At 38.4% G+C, this 27,835-nt stretch overlaps 2 protein-coding genes and 1 long non-coding RNA gene across 4 annotated transcripts in view; 1 reads left to right on the top strand and 2 right to left on the bottom strand.

Annotated features, from left to right (window-relative positions):
• The window catches only part of LOC144196315 (uncharacterized), a 106,485-nt gene that overhangs the window by 2,054 nt on the left and 76,596 nt on the right, over positions 1–27,835 (bottom strand). The gene's annotated exons all lie outside the window — the stretch shown is intronic.
• cbarpb (CACN subunit beta associated regulatory protein b) lies at positions 3–11,844 on the bottom strand. Of its 2 annotated transcripts, none has more exons than XM_077717439.1 (10): positions 11,644–11,844; positions 8,293–8,365; positions 7,964–8,112; positions 5,839–5,903; positions 5,262–5,424; positions 4,113–4,284; positions 3,686–3,829; positions 3,331–3,559; positions 2,633–2,813; positions 3–2,323 (listed from the first exon to the last, which is right to left on the bottom strand). In XM_077717439.1, exons 2-10 carry the CDS (start codon positions 8,338–8,340, stop codon positions 859–861), a joined length of 2,616 nt encoding a protein of 871 aa, XP_077573565.1. In that variant the 5' UTR covers positions 8,341–8,365; positions 11,644–11,844; the 3' UTR covers positions 3–858. The 2 variants fall into 2 exon arrangements, with proteins under 2 accessions (XP_077573565.1, XP_077573566.1); XM_077717440.1 differs by lacking the exon at positions 11,644–11,844 and adding an exon at positions 10,632–10,908.
• On the top strand, positions 12,191–15,114 carry atp5f1d (ATP synthase F1 subunit delta). Its single transcript, XM_077717441.1, has 5 exons — positions 12,191–12,450; positions 13,056–13,209; positions 13,302–13,390; positions 14,692–14,826; positions 14,994–15,114. Exons 1-4 carry the CDS (start codon positions 12,334–12,336, stop codon positions 14,812–14,814), a joined length of 483 nt encoding a protein of 160 aa, XP_077573567.1. The 5' UTR covers positions 12,191–12,333; the 3' UTR covers positions 14,815–14,826; positions 14,994–15,114.

The raw sequence follows: 27,835 nt of genomic DNA, 5'->3' as shown, positions 1-27,835 counted from the left end.
TCCTCACAAGGGTCGCAATCCTGTATTCATTTATATATTTTAAAATACATTTCTACCCTTTAATTTTATAAAGACGATGAGGAAAATAGTTCTGTTTTAGTGGCAAAAATATACATGCCACTTTTGAATGGCAACAGACGACAAAAAAGTGCTATTTAAAAACTATAATGAATATAACGTTTTAGTATGGATATGCATGCAGGACTTGATTGTGTACTTATGGGTAACATCATCACATTCGAATGTCTAGCTAGATGTTGAATATTTCAAATAGTACTACAAGAAAGTAAAATGAACTATACCACCTGGTAAAATTAGTTGATCAAATTTGAAATTCATTGTGAACCATCTAAACCAGGGGTGTCAAACATACGGCCCACGGGCCAGATCCGGCCCGTCTGGTGGTTTGGTACGGCCCGGGGAAGAAAGCTGCATTGTATAAAAAAATATGAATTTTCTTTAAAATGTCTAGTTCTTGTATTATCTGCTAGGGAGCACAGTGTTTTAGTACGTGCAGCCAACATGAATTGACATTTATTTATGTTCTTATGTTATTCTCTTGTTCATAATATATTGTTCATAATTTAAAAGGAAAATTCTGTTAATAAACATTTTGATAATTTACTCATTTTTTGCACTAATTATTAGTATTAGTGACTAATACTAAGGAAAAAAGTGGGCTTATTGTTAGTTCTATGTAATTTCGCAATGAGTTTACTGGTCCGACCCGCTTGATATCAATGTAAGCTGTATTCGGCCCCCAGACCAAAGGGAGTTTGACACCCCTGATCTAAACTGAGGACAAACAAAATCAGTGTTCATCAGCAGCTATATGGTCGTCCATAAAGACGAGTGTTGCTACACTGGACTGTGATCAGGAGACACATGGGTAGCTGTCACCGTCAAACACTCGTTTGCTGGGTCCTTGGTCCTTCGTAGGCTCATATATAGCCTCTCATCTACGTTGGAGGTCAGTTTGTCCGTTAGCTCTGCCATGATGGTTTGTGGGCCGTAGCCCGAGGAAGAAGGTGGCTGAAGCGGTGACCTCTCGTCCAAGGGTTCAAGGAGATATCCCGGAGGTTTGCTGTCCTCTTGAGACTCCAAAGTCCCTTCGTCTTTCTCACAAATGGGCGGTTGAAGATATGGTGGTGATGTCTGGTTTACGGTATAACTTTGCTCTTCCTCTTTCCCTGCAATCTTACTTGTTGTAGTCTCTATCTTTGGAGTTTCGGGGGTACTGCGGTCGCTGCTTTCCTCATCTGGCGCGCTGACAATGCGTGGGAGAATGCTGTGGTAGCTCGTATCCATAGGGCAATTGACACTGTCACCTCTCCTTAGTGGAGTTCGTTGTCTCTCAAAAGAAGAATGGAAGTGTCTAACACCAGGGTCGCTCCACTGCTTATGTCTCTGCCACTGCTTTCGTAAGTGTATACGGGACCGGTGCTTTCTTAGCGGTGACTCCTGCTGGTCAAACTGAGGGTCATGACGAAGAAATTCATGGAAGAGTGCATCGGTTTTCTCATCAATGCTGTAGTCTCTCCGATGAAGGGTGAGAGGTGGTTGAATGGGAGGTTGGGAAGTCTCTCGGGGGGTGATCATCTGACCATATGGAAACCAACTCGGTGGAACGACAGCAGTTTCTATGGAAACTCCCCCACTAGCACCTAGCAATTGCTCATCATCTGGCTCTTCCTCATAGAGGTGAGATTCAAAACTCTCACCGATCGTACCAGATCGTCCTGCCTTGGTGAAACGGTGTCTCTTCTCGTGGGCAGTTCTTTCCTTTGGGCTGCTGCTTCCAAACATCCGTAAATCTTCAGGACCACGAGACGGGGCTTCTATTGACGCATAGCCACTATCCATTTGCAATAATTTACGAGTACAAGGTTCCGCGTCACTCCCATCTCGCTCAGAGTCAGTACTTTGATGTCTCCTACTTCGTACAGCCTTTGCCCGCAACGTCTCATCTATATACATTAAAAATTCCTTATTATCCTCTGTACCTTCCATTTCATCTCCTAGATCTTGGGATGAGCAGCTGGGTAACTCTTCTCTTTCTTTTTCTGTACAGATGCTGTCAACATCACTACAGACAGAGTTTCTATCATTGTTACTGCTTTGGTCAGAGGAAGCATATTGTTCCAGTGATGCACGTAAGGTCCAAATGTCTCTGTAAAGTGTTTGGGGATCTTGAAGTGGAAGAGGCTCTGGGCTTTCCCTTGTCTCCAAGGAAAACCCTTCATTTTGGGGATCAGGGGACAGGCCAATTACCCCTGCTCCAATATGGCTGCAGATAGGCTCCACCATCACCTCTACTTCTACCCTGTGGTTGCGAACATGTGAAGTGGAAAGGAAATAAACAAAATGACAGAATGTCAGAACATAACTTTGAATATGACATTGATTATTGTCATGTATTTGTTCCACAGGGCACGGAATGATTGTCATGACTTGCAATGGCTGCCATGGCATGTCTTTACACTTATCTTAGCTCAGTAGTATAGTGGTACGGACTAGTTCAACTGTATGGAACTTTGAATAACTTTAAGATATCTTTGCTAAATGTTTTTAAGGCTAAATGGTTGCAAAGCAAAGCAGTGGACAGGATGAATGGCAAGGGAATTAAAGATACCTGCCGAGGGAAGGGGGTGGAGCTGATGAAGGGGAGCGTACAGGCTGGTTGGTGCCGTAGGTAATGTCTTGGGTTCGAGCGATGTATTGAATGAGGTCCATATTGTGTGTGTCATTGTCTTCTTGGTCCATGCTCTCACTAGCTGCTCTCTGGCGTTGGAACTGACGTCTTTTTGGCGAACCTAATCGAAGCAAAAGAGAGAAGAAGTTAAGAAAGTTTGGCGACTGCAGGTTGGTTGGGGACACTTAATTCTTATTATCTCTCCCATCAGCTGTTAAGGAGATTTTCAGATCATCTTTCAAGTCTGGGGATAATGAAAAATTGCTTTTGCGGTAGGTAGCAAATTCACTCAAGGATTTAGATCGACTTGGAACAGACAAACTTTTCTTCCAAAAGCCATCTGTCCTCTGTGTGTTTGTGCATATCCAAACAACCAAAGCAGCCAATAGGCTCCCTCACAGTATATTTTGGTTTATTTTTGTGGAGACAGCTAAGCCAAATATCAGTTTTGACCCAAAAAATCTGAGGACAGATAGCAATACTTTGTTGAAGTAACATAGAGAAGGAAAACAATATTCAAATGTCTTAATTTATCTTCAAATATGCATTTTTTTCTATTCACTAACAATAAGCACATAGAAACTGAAGAATTGTGCCACTGTTCCTTTCGCCAATAGATGGGATGGAATATTATCTACCTCTCATGTCAAGACTTGAAGCTCTCTGGCTGCTGTCCAGCTTCCATTTCTTAATCTTGAAATATGGACTGGCCCCTTCCAAGCTTGCATGGCGTCGCAGTTTGGTAAAGAACTGCTGCATTGGACCTTGGCCACTTGCACCACTACTACTTGCAGTAGAGACAGCGCTAGCGGCTCCCATGCTGATGCTGCAGCCTCGGCCCCGGGGCCCTGCTGCTATCGTCTCCATCTGAAAAAAAAGAACCCTTCAAAAGCGGTGTCTAGCAAAGCAACATGCTGTTTTTTTCTACAGTAGCTCTTACAGATACGCCTACAGATACTGCATAGCTTTTTAGAATAATGAGATATAACTCACAGAGCCTCCATTTGTCTTAGCAGTAGTATTTGGACTAAAACTGGCCTCCACCACAGTTGAGTTGAGGGTGTCTCCAGGGAGAGCACAACTAGAATTTGGGCTCAGGTTTGTCAGTGCAGTTTGCGGCAGGGGACACAGCATTGGCTAAAAAGGGGTGGAAAGCACACTGTGAATGGTTTTGACTGAATTTATTGCGTTATATAGTGAATATCAGACTGGGCCAAGACAAAGAACTGATACTATAAGTTATATCAGGCTGCTTATTCAAGTTATTGAAGGGAAAATGCTATGTAGGATCAATTTATGTAGCAAGAAAAGGTCATTTGTGTTTTGTGATCTTGTCCTGATTGATGTGACTGATGTTCACCATTGGAGTAGGTCAAGAGCAATGATGTAACAGGTCGATGGGATCATTGGGATGTGTTACCTGGAAGATAGAGAGTGCCGACTTGGCGACAGGGCGCGTTGACGTGGAGATGGTGTTCTCTGCTGAGTCGCACTCATGGATCGTGACTATCTTGAGCGCCGGAGGCGGAATGTGGAGGTGTGTTAATCGTGCGTTCTTTAGGTGGTGAAAGTCACCCTCAGTCAAAGTGTATCTGGAATTGAGAGGAGAGAAGAAAACCAATGTAAAAAATAAGCGCAAATAGGCTCGGATTTAAATTGCACGTCATCTGTTGCTATATGGTGTCCATTGGTAAATATAATTAGATCATGCTATCACAGCTACATTCTTGGGTGGCATGGGTGTTTAATTATGTATTTTTCTCACTTGTTTATTTATTTTTGTCTGTTTGTAATTTCCCTTGCCTGTCTGCGCTTCCTTTCTCTCTCTTCCACCAAAACCCCTCCCAATCCAGATTTTTTGCCGAATAAACAAAACGATATGTCACAATGTCAATGCCATAAAGGCCAAATTCCCATGTGGCACGTTAAAACTGTTCAATCTATGAAGATGCTCAGATTCTAATTCTCTGTTTCTTGCATGACAAGTTAAAGGAGAAGAAAAAAATGTCACATTTTTGATATTTTAATGCAAAAAAACTAACTTGGTCCTATATATTATTGTAACAGCAATTCTCCATTGGCCTGCAAGTATATGAGACTAATTGAATGCTCACTCACTTGCATGATACATCCTCTCAAACGAGATAATTTTGAGGAAAAAAAATCATGTCACAGATGTTTTATTAAACCATGCGGGACATCAATATGTGAAAACATGTCTCCTGTATCCTAATTCCTCAACCGATTTCATTGAGTGCACTCGTTAATTGGAAACAGAACAACATTCACTGTTCATTGTTCACATTCAATAAGTGTATGTGTCTATTATATTTTCAATTGTGCGGAGTAATGAAGGGTTTCATCCTGTTTGACTATGAATTTCAAATCTGGAGGCAATTTTTCACAGTTTTCTTAAACCTCTATATGTTCTACTGCTGATATATACTATATAGTACTATTTTTTTTTTCCTTGATGAAAGAACAGAGTTTAGTCAATCAAATACTATAAAATGGCTGTGGACCACTTTCATGCAGACAAAAAAAAACCTTATGTGTATGTCTCTCTAACCTTCGACCCTTTTCCTGCGCCTTCTTGCTGTGATCGAACAATGCCGCCTCGTTGAAAGAGACACGACGACCCATGGTTCCCGTGGAGAGGAAACGCTCCGTCTCCTGGTCATGGGAGCTGGCCATTGACAAACAGTCAGACTCATCCACCTTGATGGTGATTTCTACCCATAGACAAATACATGAAGAAATGATACCATGATTATCCAAGAAATGGTGGCTGTTTGATCATTTTATCAGAGGGAATTATCCCATATATCATCTACTGAGTTGTAAAACTACTCCCCGAAAATTGCCTCAGAAAAGCAGTTTCATGCCGTCTTTTATTAAAACATTTTCTGCAGGGACAGAATTCATTCCATGGTCCGCAGAGTAACCGAATGTGTTATGGACACTGTGCTAACGCTTTGAGGAACTGACTTGGAAAATTGCAGGTTTATAATGTAATAGATTAGACATTGTGCTGACATGATAAAAGCATCAGTGTGCCGTACATTTTTTCCTCTCACTCTTCCCTCTATCAATCACAGTATACTCTCCTCCACACACACAAACACAAACATACCACCCACGCTTACCATGGGTGGGTTGAGACTCCTCTGTAGCGTATGTAGCATTTGTTTTCTCGGCATCATCGTTACCACTGCGAGACAGAAAAAAAAACATTTAAATGCATTGTTCGCATTGTTCTTTCTAGTTTTAACATCAAGGAAGAGAGATGAAGCTGAACCATGTAGGGGTGAACCTATTTCACTATTTTTGGATTATCTCAGCCATATCTGGTGTAGATTAACTGCGATATTTGAGGGATTACTGTTATACCAAATGTTAACATTATGGCTTACTTAACCCAAAATGACATCCAATTTTGGGTCAATTTTGCTTAAAAAAACATGTTTTATGAACGAATACATGAACAAAAATGATGAATCAATGAGGTTAAAGGAATTTTATTTATAAAAACAGCTAAAAAAAAAAGACTTTTGGACAGAGTATACCAAATGTTAACTTTACTGCTTACTTAACCCAAAATGACATCCAATTTTGGGTCAATTTTGCTAAAAAAACATGTTTTATGAATCAATACATAAACAAAAATGATGAATCAATGAAGTTAAAGGAATTCTATTTTTAAAAAAGCTTTTAAAAAATGACGTTGGGACATAACACACGTACAAATGTTCCTTTGGCACAATAAAAAAACTGCAAGTTTTAAGCAAAAAACACCTTGTCTGGCTAAACATCTTTGTTTTCCTCACTCCATCCAAGTAAAATCCCACAACTCATTTATTTTATGAGGAAGCAAAAAGAGAATGATATCCCCTTCCAGTAATTTCCCTCCATCTGATTTCTTGGTGGAGCTTTATGTACTGCCTACAAGTGTGTCATTTCACATTTCATCTTCCTCTTGTCTTTCATTTCCTGTGTAGCTTTCACAGTTTTCATGTCAGTGTGTATTTGTGTGTGCTGAATCTCCACGTGTGCACAGAGGAGTAAGGGTGTAAGATTAATCACCGCCGATGGCTGCGATGAAATCTCATTACACTCGTCATTTGCACCAGCCTAGCTGATTGCGTGCCGCTCTCACCACGACAAAACCTTCCTTGCCTTTTGACGGCTTCGTGTTTAGTGGTTATTTGCTGTTCTCATGTTTTCTAAGTGTATGAGGTGATTTGGGATGATGTTAAAAAAAGGAAAAGAAAAAATGAATTAACCCAAACCATTTACAGTTGCCTTATTGTGCATGTTTACCCATAAGGTAATCACACTAAAGATGCTTCAGGGACTTTTGTACATAAGACTGTTGTGGAGGAAGCTTCATATGCAATTCCATTGAGTCTCATCTATTATGTAAGTAGATATATTTAAGGAAGATGCTGTGTTTAAGAAGCACGTGCATGTGAAGCAGTCAAACATGGAATGTTTGTTAGTAAATTACCATCCAATGGGAAGCAATGTGATAAACAATAATATTCGTATTTAGAATTTAATGCAGTATAGTACTTACTAAAAGTAGAATTCATTCAGTTACCAAGTTTGTAATTTAATTCATAGTCATGTACTCAAGTATCAGTTTTTCATAACGTTTGTCATAATTGTTGATATTTTGTACATATATTGATGTGCTCAGCTGTTCTGTATTCAAGAGAGTACTTATGAGTGTTTAGAGATTTAGTTTGCAGTAGATTTATGGTTCAAACTATGAATACAAGCAATTACAATCACTTTGAGAGAAGAATCAATGTTTTGGGGAAATATAAAAATCTCTCAGTTAGTCAATCAAATTTTTCGGGTTTTACAGCCCCTCTATCTTTTTTTAAATGACATTTTAATATTTCTCAATACATTCCTTTTTACTTTACTTTGTACTTTATACTTTTGACTTTAATGATGAGTGATGAGTATGTTAATACTTTCGTCCTTTTTTTCTGTTTATGTTTCATATGTACTGTTAACGGATGCACTTTTTTATATGTATCATATCTTGTGCTGACCCGGCCCATCTGTCAAATTTTTAAAGTCAATATGGCCCCCGGGCCGAAAAGTATGCCCACCCCTGGTTTAGAACATATTGTGATGCCTTAGTTTTCAAAAACTAGTGTCATCTGACAACTGAAGCAATATTTGGCCTTGGAAATGTCAATCCAGCTATTATTACATTACATTAAAGTGGATATTTAATTTAATATTTGATTTACATACCTTTCGCAGCATCGGTCTCCACGGCAGCAGCGACGACAAGTGATAAGGACGATGGCAACGAATATCAACGTCCCCACTAAGAAGATGGACAAAATCACCAGGAGAAGTATGTAGCCATCTTGCTGCCCCTCCCTCTCCAACGGTATATCCTGAAGAAGAATGACAACATTATATTGTGCTTCTACGATGGGTGAATTAAACTTCCATTGAATTAGATTTATTATTTATTAATTCCCAGATCAAGATTAGGAATTTATTTATTACCAAGTGTAGTGGATTCACCACCATAGACATAAATACAGGAAGTGAAACATAGGGGTCAGACTTACAGTAGCATTATCTGGTTGGATGTTCCAGACGGTAGACTCATAGCTCATGGTCCAGGCCAACTATGGAGTCCCCCTGGGAGACAACACACACACAGAAAAAGGAAATGGCTGCTCATCAAGTCACAAAAGTCAACGTAGAACAGACAACCGGGTGCTTTTTATCTCCACTCAATACCCACAATCCCTCGCTTGCATTAAATCAAGTAAACAAACTCAAGTCTAATAAGAAATGACAGTAACATACATAGCAAGTACACAAGATTTCTATGAGCCTCTCTGTTGACGATCCAAGTGGAAATAAGAAATGAACTGAGCAGTTTATCACTTGGTTCTCAGTATGTCACAGCAATCTAAACGGACGACTTCACTAAAACCCTTTGAGGCACTAGCGCTGTTTTTCCCCTCCATGATCTACTTGACCTATCCCAAAATAAACCACATGAAGGATGTGAGTAATAATTCATTCGTCGACGACTAATTGATCATTAATAATTCGGACAATTGGTTGGAATTGATGGTCTATTCATTGCATCATTAACAAAAAAGAAAACACGCTTAATGAGCAGTGGCATACATTTATGCAGACTTTGCATTGACAACATTATTTTTGCATTTTGCCAGTAAAGAATAGTTTCATTTTTAACTGAGAATGATCAAGGGCATTTGGACAAATGGCCACCTGCAAAATTGAGTATTTTAAGGCCATTTCCTAGCTGTTTAACTCAGCTTTGAATTTAATATCACATTTGATTTTGTGTGCATCAGAAGGGTAATATAAAAGTAGAAAGTACAAAGTGTAACCAGCAGCTCATAATACTTATACAACAATGTTTTAAGCATGATCATAATGACAGAAATGTAGAATTGCATGCTGTGTAAACCAAGCGAAATAGTAACAACCACATATAGTGTAACTCGTATAGGCAAGACATGGAAATTCACATTATTTAAATTGTAGATAAACGTTGCCTCATTGAATTTCATGAATAAAAACTGCATACATGGACGAAATGTATTCATTTTTGCTCTTCTCTCGAAATGCCTATACCTGTTATCCTTATTTTTGGAAGTACTTGATGTAACATCATATATTTTGTCAAAATTATCTCCCAAAAATAGCAATACAGGAGTCATTGATAACTTCATAGCAGGGGCCACTAATACCTAACCAGTCTATTTTAAATCAAATAATGAGGATTATTATTAGCTTTTTGATGAGTTTGTTATTATCAACAGGATAAATTTGGCGCATATTTTATATGGGATTAACATATTTTCAAGTTGATAGTTCATTTTCCACAACTAAACTAATAAAATACAAATCACATAGTGTTCATTGACATTTTCCCAACTTTGTACCATCTGGGCAAAGAGACAAACAAGGGACTGCTTTCACAGATCCAGATTAGTGTTGGTAAATGGCAACAGCATGTTATTTATTAGTACTTGCCAATACCGATGTCAGCAATATAGTACCGCATGGCGGCCATTTCTACAAAAACATATCTATATTGTATGCAATCTGGTTTTATTCAGTTGAACACAAAGCTACTATATCATGAACGACAACATATTTGTTGTGCCTTCTACTTCACGTTGGAAAAGCATTTACTAATTGTTCTGCTTGCCAGTATTTGTGGCTGACATGAATAGATGTATAAGTATACATTTTTCATCACAAATAAATAACCATTTTCATCCAACTGAGTGAAATTTGATCGTTTCTTCCTTCAGATCACCTGATAATCTATCATGACACACTAGTGTAGCAAAAGACTGAAGTTAGGAACCACTACGAGTATAAGCTTGAACTCAGTCTTCCTCTCAAATGTGAGTACTCCATCATTTCAAAACTTCCTAAATAGTACACTTTATCTCTGACTTAAATAACGCACTTTACTCCATAATGAATCATGTTGTTTTTACCAACTGGCGCTACTATAAACAGGATTAAAAAAAATAACCACCCAAAAGACTGAATACAAATGCCAGTTCATTCCTGAGCAATTCTTTGCAAAATCTACGTGCAAAAAAAAAAAGAGCGTGCTCCTCACGTGCTGCTCATGCATGCGTTTAATCATCGACCCTAAAAAAAAAAAGGCAAAGCATCTGTACTATGTAAATCATCATCTTACACTCAAGCGCATGAAATTGCTAGAATATCTAACTAGTAAATCCCATTACAGAAACGCAAGCTCTTGTTATTTATCAGAGAATGAGGTCTACTGCTGTTTGCTTCTGCCTAGGCTCCTCCAAATCATGGCCATTAATCCTGCTACTGCAGCACTGCACGCCCACACACACACACACACACACACACACATAACCTGCATACTCACCACAGCATGGAAGAAGCAACATGCCCACTACTCACTGCACCAACTTGACCAAAGCCAGCAAATAGAAGCATTTGATCCCAGTTTATCTAATTCTCCTGGTTGCTTCCAGTGTCTTCCTCCTGATGCAGGGCAGTGCGCAGAAGCAGTGGCTGTGGATATCTGTGGGTGCGTGCATGTGTGTGTGTGGCTTTAGAGAATCCGCCTCCATCCAAGCAAAACGAATGCCTCCCAACCACCCCCCACTAGACCCCATCATCTCTTAGAAGCGGCCTATTGGCCTCGAAGCAACAGGACAACGTGGCGGTACGGATGGGAGCAAAACAAAGCTGGCAGAACGCTTGTTTGAATGTCAAGTCATATATTATGTAAGGAAATACACTTTGGAGATAACAGGCAAGAATATCTGAATACTATGTGAATGCAGTGTTGGTTTTATTGTGTTGTGCCAGGTGCGCATGGGATGGCGGAATATGTTTGTTTTTGGCTGCCTCGTAATTAGGTTCAGCGCTCATTTTTTTGGTTAATTAGTTCATTTAAAGACTGTTTCTAATTATCTTTTTTTTTAAATAGCAGTATATTGCAAAAGGACTATGGGATGGTAATTGGGTTTCCTGCAAGATAATTGGTCTCCATGTTCAGGTGGTCATGTCACAATGTTGTGTACGACTTTTTTTTTAATTACTTCAGTTTTTCTTGATAATGATTAGAATGTTTTTATTGTTATTAGCTATTTTTAGGAATCTTTCATTTTCAGGAATTGGCTCCAGCACCCCCTGCAAACCTTGCGAGGATAAGCGGTTCGGAAAATGAATGAATGAAATATTAGCTTTCTAGTTAGATGACATTTAAAGCGTACCATCAACCCGATGAGGAGCAATCAAGGCGAAATGCAAGCAATCGATAAGAAGGTGGACATTTAAGCATGAATGCAAGGATGGAGACAACGACACTGAAAGCATATGTTCTAATCAAGCGTCACACAGAAGCAAATTTATATGTAAACTGGATTTACCTGCTCTACCTGCGTGGTCCGGCCAGAGGCGAAGGGGGGAAACCCACCGGGAAGTCTGCCGAGGACACTTTGGAATGTGGAGATCTTTCAAAAGGCTTAAAGGTATTTATGAATGGGAGCCCCTGCGTTTAAGACGCGCCCACTGGCCAGTCAGAGACGTGTCGTGTGACGTCACAAGTGAGGTCTCGACGATTGACTCGGGATTGACCAGCAAATAGAGCACCCACGCTCGTTTACAGTCTTAATAAACTCCCTACTGAAATTCATATTTTTTCCGAAATTAATACATCAATAAATATTTGTTTCCATTTTAAAATCTACCAACGCAAATTAGACCCACATAGAAAAATATATAGTACTATATATTTACTAGTAGTTGCACGGTATACTGGTGAGACCACTGTACGTACTGGATTTATGTCAGCGTTTTGACGCCATCTAGTGGTAAATTTATTGCATACACTTCCTATTGTCCTTTCCTCCTATTGGTCTGTCTGTCCTTCTAGTTCGCTAGCTAACGAGGTAGCTTCCTCTACTTCCTAAAGACTACGTTACCCATAACGCATTTACAAAGCCGCAAAGCCTTGTGGGTAGGTTGTCAACGTCCTTGTCCACCAAGCTCACACTGACTTGGAATTTGAGGGTCTCTGCGGCTCACGTACTCGTGATTAAAGTCGGGAAATTTCCAACATGATGGCTGCAAGATTTCTTCGCTGTTCCCTCCCCGTGCTGCGACAAGCGCGCTGCTATGCCGAGGCTGCCTCTGGTGCCCCGCAAATGTCCTTCACTTTCGCCTCCCCGACACAGGTACCCATGGTTAGCTGGGCCTAGCATGCATTAGCCGAACGGCTTGCTCAATATCCGAATAAATACTTCATCAGACATTGTCAGAAACATTTAACATAGTCTGTAATTTTTCTATTTTGCAGCCACACACTTCAATGCATTTTCAAGTGCATTTCCAATTGTTGCGATTGCACAATTTTCTTGCCATGTTAGCTTGATCGAGCTAGGTAGACTTTGCTGCCATTCATTTATGGTTGACCTGCAGAGAAAAATACCCATATCAGCTAGAAATTCTGGCCTGATTGTCCTACTAAATTACATGCGTTCATAAGCAATATGATCTGAACTTATGTTTACTAATATATTATTGGCATATGTCATGACAGTTCCCTAACCTTCACTTATCTGGCTGGACACTTCTTTAGGTACACCTAAAGTTTTTATATAGTAGTCTAAATTTCAGTTTACCCCTTAAACTGGGATTAAAGGACAGATGACAAACGTACATTCCTCCAAATGAATGGCCTGTTATCCATAAATGTAAACAATATCACATTTTCGAATCACTTAAGTTTATTTAAGAATTATTTGTAATTTGTCACTCATTAACTTTGTTTTATTTTCAGGTTTTCTTCAATGCAGCAAGTGTAAAGCAGGTGGATGTACCCACACTCACTGGCGCTTTTGGTATACTGCCTGCCCACGTGCCCACATTGCAAGTGCTCCGACCTGGCGTTGTCACAGTCTACAACGATGATGGCTCTGCAGCTAAATACTTTGGTAAATTGGCCATAGCATATAACTACACAATCAATTCATATAGTATTTTATATTGCTTATAAATGCGTTTTCACCTCTCATATGTCCTGTAGTGAGCAGTGGGTCCATAACAGTCAATGCCGATTCTACAGTGCAGCTGCTAGCTGAGGAGGCTGTGACCCTCGACCAGCTGGATGTTACTGTAAGTAAAAAAAAAAAACATTAAATACAGTAATTCTGTGTATCTGTGGAAAAACATGCCCTTACTTGGTGTATTGTCTTTTTCAACACACCATCTATATGAACAATTAGGTTCTAAGATCTAATTTATGGTTATAATAGATACATAAATTGACAAAAATCATCAAAAAATATATACAATAGAGGCCAGGGTGTGCAAAAACACAATTTTCATTTTTCCCCCCCAAAAAAATTTACAAATAGCAACATTTACCCAATAAGGTAACTAAAACTCGCTGTTTAAAAAGTTGTTTGTTATATAGAAATAATAATGAAGCTTAACATACCTAAAATAGGAAAGTGTTTAATCCCAGGAAATATAGGTTTCGGTACGAGCAAGTCAATTCCTTTTTATAGATTTTGTGTTTTTAATTAGATTTGAGAAATGGGCTGTTCTCAGCTATGTTGTTGAGACGTTCATAATGACCTCTTTATTCTGGCCCATTTCACAGTAGGGATTTGCCCTTTGGTGGCAGAAAGTATTCTGTGAACCCATGCAAGATTTCTAATTACCTCCCATTTTGAACCGTTGACTTGTTGGTGATGACCCATCTGCTAGTTTTCTCAGTTAAACTTGACCGTTTAAATGTCAAGCTTGTTAATGCTACACTATCATTCCAACCCCGTCTTGTTTTTGACCCTGGGCACCATCACTGTTAACTTAATTCTGACAGACTGAATATAAGCCCCCCACACCCCCTCACTCTTTTTCCATCCTCCTACACCAACCCGATTCTTTGAGTCTACAGCAACAATGCACACGAGGCCAACATTGCTAATAAGGAGGAAAAGGTCACTCACTGTTGAGTTATAGCAGATGTGTCAAATCCCTACTGGGAGACCTTTAACTTGCAGCCATGTTTGGCATTTCTACTTTCTAATCGCCACTGTGACAAATGGAGCTTTCAGAGCAAATGCGGCACTTCTGGTTTTTCTCTAGCCGATTTCTGTCAAAATTCACCTTCTGACTAATCCTACTCTGTCCCTTTTTTAAAGGTGATTAGTCGTAAGTGTATTTGTGTGTATATGAACACACATTGTGTGTGATGGATAGGAGTTCCATCATTGATAATATAGATATGCCACACTTAAATAGTCCATCTATTGCTTTATTTTATTGTGTAGTTTATCCAAATGGACTGCATTTTGAAAATAAAAGTGCCAATTTTTCACAACTCAGATAGATAGTCTATTGTGCCTTTGTTTTTAATTCTTTGGATAATTGTTGAATGATATCAACTCACCATTTTCACTCTTTTACAGGCTGCCAGGGCCGGTCTGGAGAAGGCCCAGGCTGACCTGGCCGGAGCGTCCGATGAGGCAGCGAGAGCAGAGGTTCAAATAAGCATAGATGCCCATGAAGCCATCGTCAAAGCGTTGGAGTAGACCTCCCCTGCGGTACGGCTCAATACTCGACTTTATCCACCAATTTGTCTGTGTAGAAAAATACTGAAATATTTGAGTCACACTCAAAAATATATTTATATAGAGATAGACCACAATGTGTATATATATTTGTATTTTGTACTCCTTTCTAATTTGTGCTCTCCCCTTTTTACTTTCAGGTCATCTGAGCTCTTATTTTTTGTTGATGGAACATCCATGTGGCATCTCCATCTGTCCTGTGGATTCCATGTTTGCTTTGTACAGTGGACGAAAAAAACGAAATAAATTTATTCCAAATTATATGGTGAATTTTGCGTGCTTATTTCCATTCAATTTTAACCTGCGTGTTTTCTAAACACATCCTGCCTCTTGGTGGCAGCAGATGTCAGCTAGTGAAAAGAATGCAAGCACTGTGCCCTGTCAGATCATCTGAATATTATTTAACTAACCTTTAAATATGCCTTCAAGGAAATAAAGCAGTACTACAACCAATTATAGTTGTGATAACATCTGTTTGTTATGAGTGATGACCCCACACCTCAGGCTTTTCTTATCAAAAGCCTTTATTGTCATCATACACAGCTGCGAATAACAAAATTGGTGATATTATCAAGTTGAAAAAAGACCTATTGTCCGTTTTGTGGCAAACCGGGACCACCACCTCTTTCATAACATAACTCAAAGCACCAGTTCATTCATTCACATGTTCTATTTAAACCTTTTTGTTGTTGTTAATGTCATAACTGGAGGGCCATTAACATGATCATGCGTGATAAGAAAGCCTTCTGTCTTTCGAATGGGGAAGAAAACCAGAGTCCCCAGAGAAAATCCACTGAGGCCGAGGGAAAAGATACAAACTCCACACACGTGGACCGACCTGGATTTGAACCCAGGTATCCAACTGTATGGAATGGCTAATTAGTATTTCTGCACTGACAAACTGCCACCACCCCTGACAAACAAATACCGTATTTTCACGACTATAAGGCGCACTTAAAAGTCTTAAATTTTCTCCAAAATAGACAGTGCGCCTTGTAATCCAGTGCGCCTTATATATGGAAAAAAACAGAAATTCAAAAACGAAAAACCACCACTGTCGGATATTAAAAAAACACAAACGCCTGAACTGAAACAATACTGTTAAATATGCAGATGCCATCTTAGTTTACAACATCTTCCATCATATAGCTTCTCCCCCACTGCAAGATTTTATACAAAAAAAATCCAAAACATCAACAATGGCTGGCTCTAGAGGTGACTGTGTAGTAAGTGCTTCATACCTGAAAGTCAATAGCAATTAACGTATTTTCACGACTATAAGGCGCACTTAAAAGTCTTAAATTTTCTCCAAAATAGACAGTGCGCCTTATAATACAGTGCGCCTTATAGTCGTGAAAATACGGTACACTAAAAACAGTTAGTTAATGAATGTAGGCAAGCACAGCCAATGCACATACAGGTGCTAAATGAGGCCTAGGCGGTGGTGGTTACAAGACGGCGTCCAGAGAGTCGGTAGTGATTAGAGTTGCGACCTTTTGTCGGGAGACTTACTTGCAGACTTTCAACGTCAGCTGTCAGTTCCTTGTGTGCAGCCTGGCAGTGGGAGGGAGGCCATGACACCAGCTTCCCACCACTCTGCCATCTTAACTGTATGTGCCATCCATCGCTCCATTCCCGCAGACCCTTCTGTGGAACACAAACAACCCACCCACCCACCCAAACCCTCCGCCAAACACAGTCAGACACTTGCCTCCACACAGCATGTTCCAACCAGGTAGTGAATCTACAAATAGAAAAGTTATGGTCACAATCACATTACCCACCATACGTCTTAAATACATTTTTTTATTTACATGGCAAACAAAAGCTGTTATCATTGACGGCATATTGTCTTGTTCACAGTCGCAACAATGTAACACATTCAGTCATTCTGCTATCTCTCAGCAAGCAGCCTAAGAAGTGGGAATGTAGGTATTATTCACATAAGTAGCAAAAAAAACATATTTGGTTTCTATGGAACCCCAGAAAAAATGAAATGGAACTGAAAAAAATGCCATTTTTGGAGCTATAAAGCAGAATTTGCACATAAAGTTTGTTACTGTATGTCTGCATTGATGAAAATGAACATAAAGAGTTGTCATTGTGCAAATATGAACTCCCAGATTGCATCAGGAAAGTATTGTGTCCACTTAACACATTCGTTCGTATGTGTATGAGAACAATATGTAATATGTGAATTTCCCCATAGCTACTAACAAAAGTAATTGGACTTTTTTGACATTCCAAATTGAGGTGTAACATGCTTTAGGCCTCAGAAGAGTTCACCAGTAGGGCGGGAACCAACTTGTACATTATAACTGCGTTTCTTTGTGTGTGTGTGTGTGTGTGTGTGTGTGTGTGTGTGCGTGTGTAGAAATACAAATATCCTGCCAGCAAGATGAGGTTTCCAGATTGGAGTGTCGTGGTTTATGGTAAGAGAAGGCCAAACCACACACACATACTGATGCTTGTCTTAGCATGGCCCTGCGGGTGCCTGATTATATTTAGCTTCAGGCTGGCAGACAGGTTCACTCCAAGTCATGGTATTACATGTCCGGTGCTCACCAAATGTCCCACCTGTGCGTCAGTGGCGGAGTTGACGTCACGGCGAACCCGCCAGAGCTCAGTAAGGCCACCTGAGCTGACAGCTGGCAACCCCAAGATGAATGGTGTTAATCCTGGCACGGGACATTGCTGTCTTCCCAAATAAGGAAGCAGACTGATTTTTGAGCATACAATGACGTTTGATTACTACGTGCTGTATTGATACAAAAAGACGAAAGCGATGGTCCTATTCCAGTCATTATATGTCTTTTTTTCGGTCCTCATGTGGGTTTTTATGTGACAATTTCACTCTTAACTCCTATAATTGGAGCTGTTTTATTATTAAGACTGTAATTTTAGTGATTCAGAAATAAAAAAAAGGATTTCCAACGTTATGGGAAATAGAAATGATGAGTTATAGGGTGGTAGAGATAGCGTGACATTCTGTCAACTGTCATACGATTCTAAAATTATGGTTTATTATGACAATAAACACTTTTAACTTCTGTGCAGTCAGTGCCAAAGACTGCTGTGATACACCCTAGCACACCTGTCATACGACTGATGATGAGCTGTTGAAAGAATGGATGAATAAAATAGGATTTACTGGATTTGATGGATTTATTGGTTTGGTTTTATTTATTTAGCTAGACAGGACATTAAGAAGATGTTCTCATTTTAAATGCCAGTTTCTAATTTAATTGTAGATAGGCTAAAGGTGATGTTAACTATTCTACTGGTGTTCTCATACATTGTGGGAAACCGGTGACTTAGTAAGAGAGGACGTCACTTTGAAATCGTGACCGGACGTTTGGTCGCCGGTCTTTTGGTCCCTTTTGGTCGCCGGTCAAATGTACTTAGATATTAAACAGTACTTGGATATTAAACTCTTTCTCTTAGATATTAAACTCTTTCTCTTCAATATAATTTTGAGACCTGGTTTCAACAGTAAACTCTCTGTCACCATTTGACCGGCGACCAAAAGACCGGCGACCAAACGTCCAAGCACCCTTGGAAATTAGTAAAAATAATTTTCTAGTCATAAAAAAAGAACATTGTAGGTCAAGTTGGGCAATGCGTGGGAACCCATTTTAACTAACAGGATCAGTTAATTTTTGTGGCATTTTGGCCGAAAATATAACACTAAACCTAAATAATTGGATTTTTTTTTTTAAATGTCTAAATCATTTGTGGGATTTACACCAATCTTTAGAGTACAAGGCCGTATAGCAGGGCCCGGAAACCTTTTCTTGCATTTTTAGTCATTTCACTGCCTTTAAAGTAGAAAAAGTCTCAGAATTATGTTAACAAAATTGTTACCCTGATGCCAATCAATGGGATAGATGCAGAAAAGTTTAATTTAAAAACTGGAAGATTATAGCAACTCTACATATTAGCTCACAATTTAGCGGAGAGCCATAAGCACCTATCAAAAGAGCCACAAGTGGCTCCCGAGCCATAGGTTCCCTACCCCTACCGTATAGTATCTACCATGGCTTTTCACCTTACTTGTTTCTAATATAGATGATGTTGTAGCCAACTAAAAAAAAGCACCAGGTTGATCTGTCTGGACAAGAATGCACACAAATACACACAAACACACACAAATACACACAAACAAGTTCACTCGGTTGTTTGTTGAGGTCGTAATTGCACACTAAGCGCGAGATACTGCTTCAGGCTTTTTTTTGTGGGTGTTTTGCATTCACAAGCTTCAAACATGACATGCCAACTTTAAAGTATTTAAAAAGACAATCAGCACAACTCCTGATTTGCTGGAAATATGTGTTATGGTAACTGTTTTTTTTATTTTTTTTATTTGAACTTTCCCAAATGGCAACAAACTTATCTAATTCCCGGTTATGAAGAAACTTAAATTTGCCCTGCAGTTGTTTCTAATTACTTTTTTATTCTTAAGTAAATTATTCCTAACTGATTTAAACAAAAGCTTATTCAGGGAAACTGTTACCAGTGTATAACAGATTCCATTAATAATAATAACCACGGGAATGTTATGAGGATAAAAAAAGAAGAGTTTTGTGGTGTGGGAGACTATGACTAAAAACATTTTGGGTTATGCTCGGTTATTTTATAAGATATATATACTTCTAACTTTTAAACCTCATTGTATGGACATTATTTATGCACCTACCTCCCTTCTAGTGGCAGGTGCTAATATGCTCCCCTTTGACCTTCAAAAGTCCAGCTAATCCTTCAGCGCCTGGTGACGTGATCTGTGAAAGGTCATCGTCGTTCCAAGCGTGCATTTTTCAGTCATGCTGTTTCGGCCTATTGCTTTCCAGTGTGCAACAATTTGCAGACTTCAAGCTAAATATCCTGGGCAAATATAGCCAAAGAGTTAAAAAAAAAAACAACTTGGAGCATAAAATCTACAAAAAAATATAAAATCTCACGATTCTACATATTATAAATGCATTTATTCCAAAAAAATAACTATAAAAATATGATGAAAAGCCTATACTGTACCTGCATAACTGAGTTAAATGGCAGTTTATGTATGTATTTTTTTTAAAGTTGATTATTTGTTAACATTTGATTGGTTGACAATTTAGAAGTGCATGTTAATATAATTAGAATCCTTGCAACTGTCATGAACATGATATCTTTCTGAACCGCAGGTCACGGGGGTGCTAGAGCCTACCCCAACTAACTATGTTAACTAGCCAGGGGACATTCAATCGGTAGCCAGCCAATCACAAGGCACAAGGAGAGGGACAATCACTCATGCTCACACTCATTTCTAGGGGGATTTTCGAGTGTTCAACCAGCCTATCCCTGTATGTTTTTGGAATGTGGGAGGCAACCAGAGTACCTGGGGAAAACCCACACAAGCCCAAGGAGAACATGCAAACTCAAAACAGTGAGGACCGACCTGGAATCAAACCCTCAACCCCAGAGCTGTGAGGCCTACATGCTTCTACAATGGATTAATATAACTCAAATTTATGATACTACTTTCAAGTGAGGCAAATAAATATGAAATGCTCCCAGTTCACAATATTGACAGGCAAAGGTTGAGTGATTGTCATTAGGAATGTTGAATCGCCATTTAAAAATGTGTGAAAGAAAATCGACTTAAAATGAAAACCACTTGTCAATCAAAAAGCATCTAATAAATTGTTTTCAGTTCGGGATTTTCCAATACAATTTAGATGACTACTTTGGAATGAGCCAGACAACATTTCATTTAAATGGGGAAATATTATCTTTTTCTGCATCTCGTTAAGGCCAAAATTCCAAAATGTGGATCAGTTAAGACTATAAAGCAAATTTGGTATCCCCTCCATTACATGGCACCCTATACAACTGCCTATTTTGCCTATGCTTGAGGCCAACCCTGATCACACTATAAGGCCACACATACTGCAACGAAAATTGCACAGTGGAGGTCGTCAAGAGGCGGAACAAGCAGCTGTCAATCGGTAATGGCGACAGAGACACTTTGCATCATAGTAGTAACGGTTTTCTGCTCTGCTCAAATCAACACAGTCACTATAAACAAGACAGGAAAATGGGATTCACTGTTTATCTTGTCCGTGTTGGATAGAGGAACACAAGTAGGTGTCACACGCAGAAAGAAAAAAAAATGAGAGTGAGAAAACCCAAGCAAGAAACCCACACCCCTTGTCAAGAAGTTACAGTATTGGGCAATATTCATCAATAAATATTAGGGACACGTAGGATGTGTTACACTTTGCGGGACACTAAGTCGGAATTTTGACACGCCAGACTTCTTGCAATGTGGTCGTGACTCGTCCAAGACGCCAGATTGGCAGTTGGTGGATATGTGACACTACATGAAATGTCCTCATTATACTTGTATAATGACAATAAAGGCATTCAATTTGATTTATTTGTAGCAGTTACTTTAATGTCTATATTTTGGGCAATGGGCATTCCATTACAAATGAGAAATATGTTTAATAATGTTTAATATCTAAGTACTGTTTAATATCTAAGCACTGTTTAATATCTAAGTACTGTTTCATATCTAAGTACTTTTTAAAATGTAAGTACTGTTTAGTATCTAAGTACTTTTTAACATCTAAGTACTGTTTGATATCAAAGTACTGTTTAATATCTAAGTACTGTTTAATATCCAAGTACTGTTTAATATCCAAGTACTGTTTAATATCTAAGTACTGTTTAATATCTAAGTACTGTTTAATATCTAAGTACTGTTTCATATCTAAGTACTTTTTAATATCTAAGTACTGTTTAATATTTAAGTACTGTTTCATATCTAAGTACTTTTTAATATGTAAGTACTGTTTAGTATCTAAGTACTTTTTAACATCTAAGTATTGTTTGATATCAAAGTACTGTTTTATATCCAAGTACTGTTTAAATATCTAAGTACTGTTTAATATCTAAGTACTGTTTAATATCTAATTACTGTTTAATATCTAAGCACTGTTTAATATCTAAGTACTGTTGCATATATACGTACTTTTTAATATCTAAGTACTGTTTAATATGTAAGTACTGTTTAATATGTAAGTAGTACTGTTTAATATGTAAGTAGTACTGTTTAATATGTAAGTACTGTTTAATATGTAAGTAGTACTGTTTAATATGTAAGTAATACTGTTTAATATCTAAGTACATTTGACTGGCGACCAAAAAGAACCAAAATACTGGCAACCAAAAGGCCGGCGACCAAACGTCCGGTCACGGTTGACACTGGATCGGCTGAAACAAAGACCAGGACCCACTGCGGCCCTTTGCGGACAAATAAAAAAGTGCAGTATTCATAAAAAAAAGCAGTATTTTTGGTGCAAAGATTTGGAGAAACACTATTTAAGATGCTTACACCCCGAATTCATCTTTACCCTTTTGCCTCTCTTGAGGCACAAAAGTTTTATAACATAAAACAATGGCGTCTGTGTTATTAATGACATTTCGTGCATGGTGCTCGGGTTCAGAGAGAGAAAAACATCTTCTGAATGCCGCTGCTGACAGATAACGCGCTCAGTGCCCTGAGAAGTGGGATTGTTCCATTACTCCAAATAGAAAACCCATGTGTGACGCTGAAAAGGTCAGAGTGTCTGATACAGAGGTACCCCTTACATTTTGGGAACTATGTTAGGTCATCATTTTCAATGATAAAAAAGCCAGCATGTTTATATCACACCCAGCATTTCTGCATGCTAACATTTGCTAAGTAGTGCCTTAAACGGGGTCATAATGAATGTCACTGCGGTGTGAAAGGAAAAGGTCATTGGGCAAGAGATATCACGGTCAATTCATCATGCCATGCTTGGCTTCTAACTCAACTAGTGGTATAAATATATCAAAAATTGGTTATAATTAGATTAGAATTACAACCCTTTTGATCAAAATCAACTGAACTAATGTGCAGTTTACTCTGTTGCCGGAAGAGATTATTTATAAATTTGGAAATAAATGAATGTTTTTTTTTTGTTGGTTATTTTATTTATTTATTTTGTTTTTTTAACTGATTTTTACATTATTTTAGCAATATTTCATAAGTTAACTGCATGCCTTGTACTGCAAATGATTGCATTTTTGACTTGAAGGTTAAAAAACATGATATAAAAGCTCAGAGATCAAAACTATCGAAACTCCAACAAAAATAGGCAGCCATATATAATTTATAAAATACTAAGAGAGAGAAAAAATGCTTATTGAATGATCTTCAAGGCCATGCAATTCTATCTTCTTGCCACTTGTGTATAGAATTAAATGAAGTACCAATATTGTCAGTTCTGAAACATAGTATAGACGTAAAATCAGTATTTTCTGAAATAGCTCTAAAAGATTATTTTGCTCTTTCCACAAAGAAATCATGGACATTTTGCACCCTTTAATCTAACAAAACATCTTGTTCCCCTGGCATTCTACATATTTGTTCTTGCATACTTAGGACTGGAATGATTTCAAGTTTTACTTGTCAAATTTTCAAGCTATCTTAGTTTTATCATGAGACCATTGTCTTCTGGATCCTCTGTGGGGAAACCCAGTTTTTTTTATTGCAAGTTTACAAGAGGAGGCTGCTCTTTGTGAGCAGATAATTATGTATTTACAGTAGGTGTTGCACTATGTGGCTCACTGTATGAATAGATTTTTAAAGGTTCTTCTTGGTGTTTTGTATATTGAGGAAAGCACATTGCAAGTTACTTAGGAAAGTTAGTATTATACATTATATATATATATAAATATATATATATATATATATATATATATATATATATATATATATATATATATATATATATATATATATATATATATATATATATATATATATATATATATATATATATATATATATATATATATATATATATATATATATATATATATATATATATATATATATATATATATATATATATATATATATATATAGTACAAACTACATTGGTGTTATGCATATTATAATAATAATAAAAAGGAATAGACTGAAATGGCATTTTAATGGAGAGAATGAATTAGGATTTTTTTACTGTACAGTGAATTGCACTGTGGTGAATATAGTTATCGACTGAATACAACACATCAATCATTTTCTTCTTTTTTATGTTGGAAAGCTCATTCATAAAATACCTTGAGTTTGACAGTTTTCCTGAATTATACAATGCTGTAAATCCCTTTTTGCTCATATATGGCTAAAGTCTGGCAAGCGTCCAGTCCGAACTGAGCCCCAGCCTACGATCCAACGTCACCTCAGACGACCCCGTTTTACTGCTGACCCCCATTTAGGATAAGAATACAGATGTATGAAATTTAAATTTTAAACACAAGTGCTATGGAGGCAAAGCACTATGTATGACTCACTTTTGTTGCATGTTATTCTGTCCATACGTAGTAAATATTTAACTGTGCTTGGCATTCTATTTGCACTCTAATCTCTTCTTGGAAGTGACGGTGCATTTTATCCAAGTTTGCTTTGGCTGTTATTGCTGTCATTTTTTCCTAAAAACATCCACTTTCCACTTGGAGTACACTGACCTCTCGTTCACTCTCAAACATAATAACAGCGGGGGCAAAGGGAACTGGGCAAGGAATGGATGACGTTAGCAATTGGAGCTATTTTTGGGAATACGGAGAAGGGCACCCCCCCTACACTCCTCTCATGTAAGGGTTTGGATGGGTAGGAGGGAATTGTGTTGTGGAAACTCTACATTCTGACCTTCTGGAGGCTGAGTGAAGGTGGGGGGTCGGTGTGGTTACACCTTTAGAGAAAAAAGGAGGGTGGGCTGGGATTTCTAGAGAAAGAAAAAACTCATTAGGTAAAAAGTGATGAGAGTTATAAAATAGACAAAGGGAGGTTTGGCCAAAATGGAATTAGCCGCAAGCTTAGGCTATCCCGTTGGAGGAGGATTAGTGGGCAGGGATTGTGAATGTGTGTTTTTTCAACTGTGTGGGTGGAGGAGGTTGGAAAAAGAGGGCGATTTTTGGCAATTCCTAAAATTTTCTTCTTGCAGCAACAAAGGAAATGCCTTCATCTGGTGTTCATCATTGTTTACTGTACACAAACACACACACACATAAGTACACACACACAATATGGTCTCCTGTATGTCTGCAGGGTTGGCAAAAGTACAGCCCGTAATTATGTAGAAGTATGCATGTAGACAATTATGAAATGGCAATTTTTTGGGGCAGTTCATGACTCATCTTCCTGATAAAACATCACAGAATGAATGAATTCAACTTTTAAATCAATGAGTTAAACAAGATTACTTCACTTTTAACCACTATTTTGCTCAAGTTCCTCTACTTCTACTTAGAATGTCCAATTTTTCAAGTACTTCCAAAATGATTCATACAAGCACATTGACACATATTAAGTGACACACCAGTGACAAATGGTTTGCAAAATATGGAGTAACTGTGTCGAATCTTCTTGTTACAAATGTGATAGGAAAAGCCATAAGAGAACATGGTATTCTTGCAAAAATGGGTGATGATGCCTCACTGTGTGTTACTACACTCAAGTAATGCTGTCAAATATTTATTTGGGCTTTAACTGACTTTAATTTAGTCTATTATCATCAATGGAAGCCAAATAATTAAAGTTTGTCATTATTAATGAATGTTAACTCCTCATAACAAAGTCAAAAAGCAAATGAATGCTCATTCTATGAGTCAGATGCACGCCTAAATATTCATGAATCATAGTTCACAAATTTGCCTTTTTATAGATTTTTTTTTAGTTTTTGTGGTTTAACCTTCTTTGAAGTTTTATTATACAATGGTTAAGTCCATTTTACTTCCAGTTGGGAGCGTTTTTGGGGTTAGGAACAACTTGGTAATTATTATTCTGTTCCACTGTTCTTGTGAGCTGGCTTTTTTAATATATTTTTTTCTTCATTTGGTTTAGTCGTGACTCACATTGAAGAAAATGGTGTTCGACCTCACAGTTACTGTAAACTGTGACTACGTCCTGGTCTGATGTGACACATTCTTTTTTTGGACCCCCCCCCTTGTCACGGCACGTTCGCTTTGGCACTCCTCAGACGAGTTGCCGCCGTGTTTGGGATGTGTCATGGCTCATCTGTGCTGTGAGTCGAGATAGCCGACAAGCAGCTCTTCAGACGAGATGGACTCATTACATTATTTTTTCCCTTTGCCTGTCTTGTGAAAAGGGGGGTCCTGTCCACAATTAAGTGCATGTATTCATTTAGAAACCATATCTTTCCATACTTTAGCCCAAGGGGTAGGGAAACTATGGCATGGGAGCCACATGTGGCTCTTTGGATGAGTGCATCTGGCTCTTTTGATAAGTGGATCTGGCTCTTTGCTAACCTGTGATCTAAAATATAGAAATCGCTGGTGACAGAACTGAATCTTCCTATACTTTAGCCCAGGGGTAGGGAAACTATGGCTCTGGAGCCACATGTGGCTCTTTGGATGAGTGGATCTGGCTCTTTGCTAACCTGTAAGCTAAAATATGGAAACCGCTCGTGACAGAACTAGAGATATTACCCCTAGAACTGCTTTAATCGTATTTTTTTGCAGTAGACTCTTCTGGATTGCATCCTCATTGATTGGCATAAGAATCTCTTAAAAAATATTCCTTTTTTTCACATTAAAAGTGGTGAAATTATTAAAAAAATTGAAAAGACACTGGTTTACATGTATGTATTTTGACTTATAAATTCATAGTATGGCTCACAAGGAATAATATTGGAAAAAAACTACAACTGAAATGTATTTGGTCAACTCTGAACCCCTATTTATCAGTGTTATTGATACAATAACAATTCTGAAGGGTCTTAAAGACGCAATGTCCCACCCCCATTTAAAGCTATTGTACTCTCACTGAATGCAAAAAAATAAATAAATAAATACTTAAGTCATCATAACCTTTTCCGTTCCCTCTCTATAGAAATGAACAAATACACAACAAAAATGTTGGCGTCACATTCAGGTGTTCTACATGATTCACCTGTGGCTTGTTTCATCGAATTTCCCGTCAAAGAAGAAAAGGTATGGCAAGGTTTGCTGGCATCAGCAAAGCAAAACAAGGAGTGGCACTCACTTAGTCAGTCATTCAGTTATTCAATCAGTCAACGTAAATCAGGAAGAACCAATGGCAATAGGAAAAAAGCGCCGGTGGGCCAACTGAGTAGGACATCCTTCATTTTTCTCCTGGAGCAGAGGGCGTTTTGTTAGTGACTTTGATGAATAGGAATGTTACTCTCACACACACACGCCCACACATGTCCCACACATGTTGTTCACACATACACACACACACACACACACACAAATACACACATACACAGGCTGCACAGTCCCACCAGATCTCATGTCCAATGTGAAATGTTTACAACCCGCCCACGGCGCCGCTGCCTTCCTCCCCTGTCAATAAAGCCTTCCCAGAAGTATGTGAGACGCATTATGGCGTCCACATACGGGGGTTGTACTCATGTGCTCCATCACGAAACAACTCTTGTAGAGCACATTTGGTTTCTAGGACACTTGATGACAAATGCATGCATTAACACACACACACACACACACACACTACTTAAGCATAAAGGAGGGAACTAGGACATTTTGTTCTTTGTGAACTGGATTAGAATAAATGAAGTGAATAGATGAGAATGTAATTGAATTCGGATAGTGTCATTAGTCCGATAATTAAGTTTGGACAGTATTTCAGTGAGAATTGTTGCTTATAAAGTAGCAAAAAAAAGTTGTGATTGAAAGTTGAGAGATCTCATTCAGTGAGCAAGAAAAGTTTGGCACGTGTAAAAAAAAAACATTATTTGGATAACGTCGGCGGCCGGATTAAAAAGCCTAACCCAAGGCACACCCTAACCCTAGGCAAACCCTAACCCTAGCCAAACCCTAACCCTAGCCAAATCCTAACACTAGCCAAACCCTAACCCTAGCCAAATGTGGCCCGGGGGCCGTATTTTCCCCATTTCTGAGCTAGTAG

The sequence above is a fragment of the Stigmatopora nigra genome, chromosome 5, assembly GCF_051989575.1.
Source record: "Stigmatopora nigra isolate UIUO_SnigA chromosome 5, RoL_Snig_1.1, whole genome shotgun sequence".
Lineage (NCBI taxonomy): Eukaryota > Metazoa > Chordata > Actinopteri > Syngnathiformes > Syngnathidae > Stigmatopora > Stigmatopora nigra.
This window is presented reverse-complemented; position numbering and strand designations above follow the sequence as displayed.

Bases quoted from the DNA above. Each gene is read 5' to 3' on its own strand.
- cbarpb (XM_077717439.1), bottom strand. From the start codon at position 8,340: ATGAGCTATGAGTCTACCGTCTGGAACATCCAACCAGATAATGCTACT. The intron at 5,425-5,838 runs GTAAGCGTGGGT...GTCTATGGGTAG, and splicing joins GGAGTCTCAACCCACCCATG to AAATCACCATCAAGGTGGAT. The intron at 2,814-3,330 runs GTAGATAATATT...TGCTTCGATTAG, and splicing joins TTCAAGTCTTGACATGAGAG to GTTCGCCAAAAAGACGTCAG.
- atp5f1d (XM_077717441.1), top strand. From the start codon at position 12,334: ATGATGGCTGCAAGATTTCTTCGCTGTTCCCTCCCCGTGCTGCGACAA. The intron at 12,451-13,055 runs GTACCCATGGTT...TTTTATTTTCAG, and splicing joins CTTTCGCCTCCCCGACACAG to GTTTTCTTCAATGCAGCAAG. The intron at 13,391-14,691 runs GTAAGTAAAAAA...ACTCTTTTACAG, and splicing joins TCGACCAGCTGGATGTTACT to GCTGCCAGGGCCGGTCTGGA.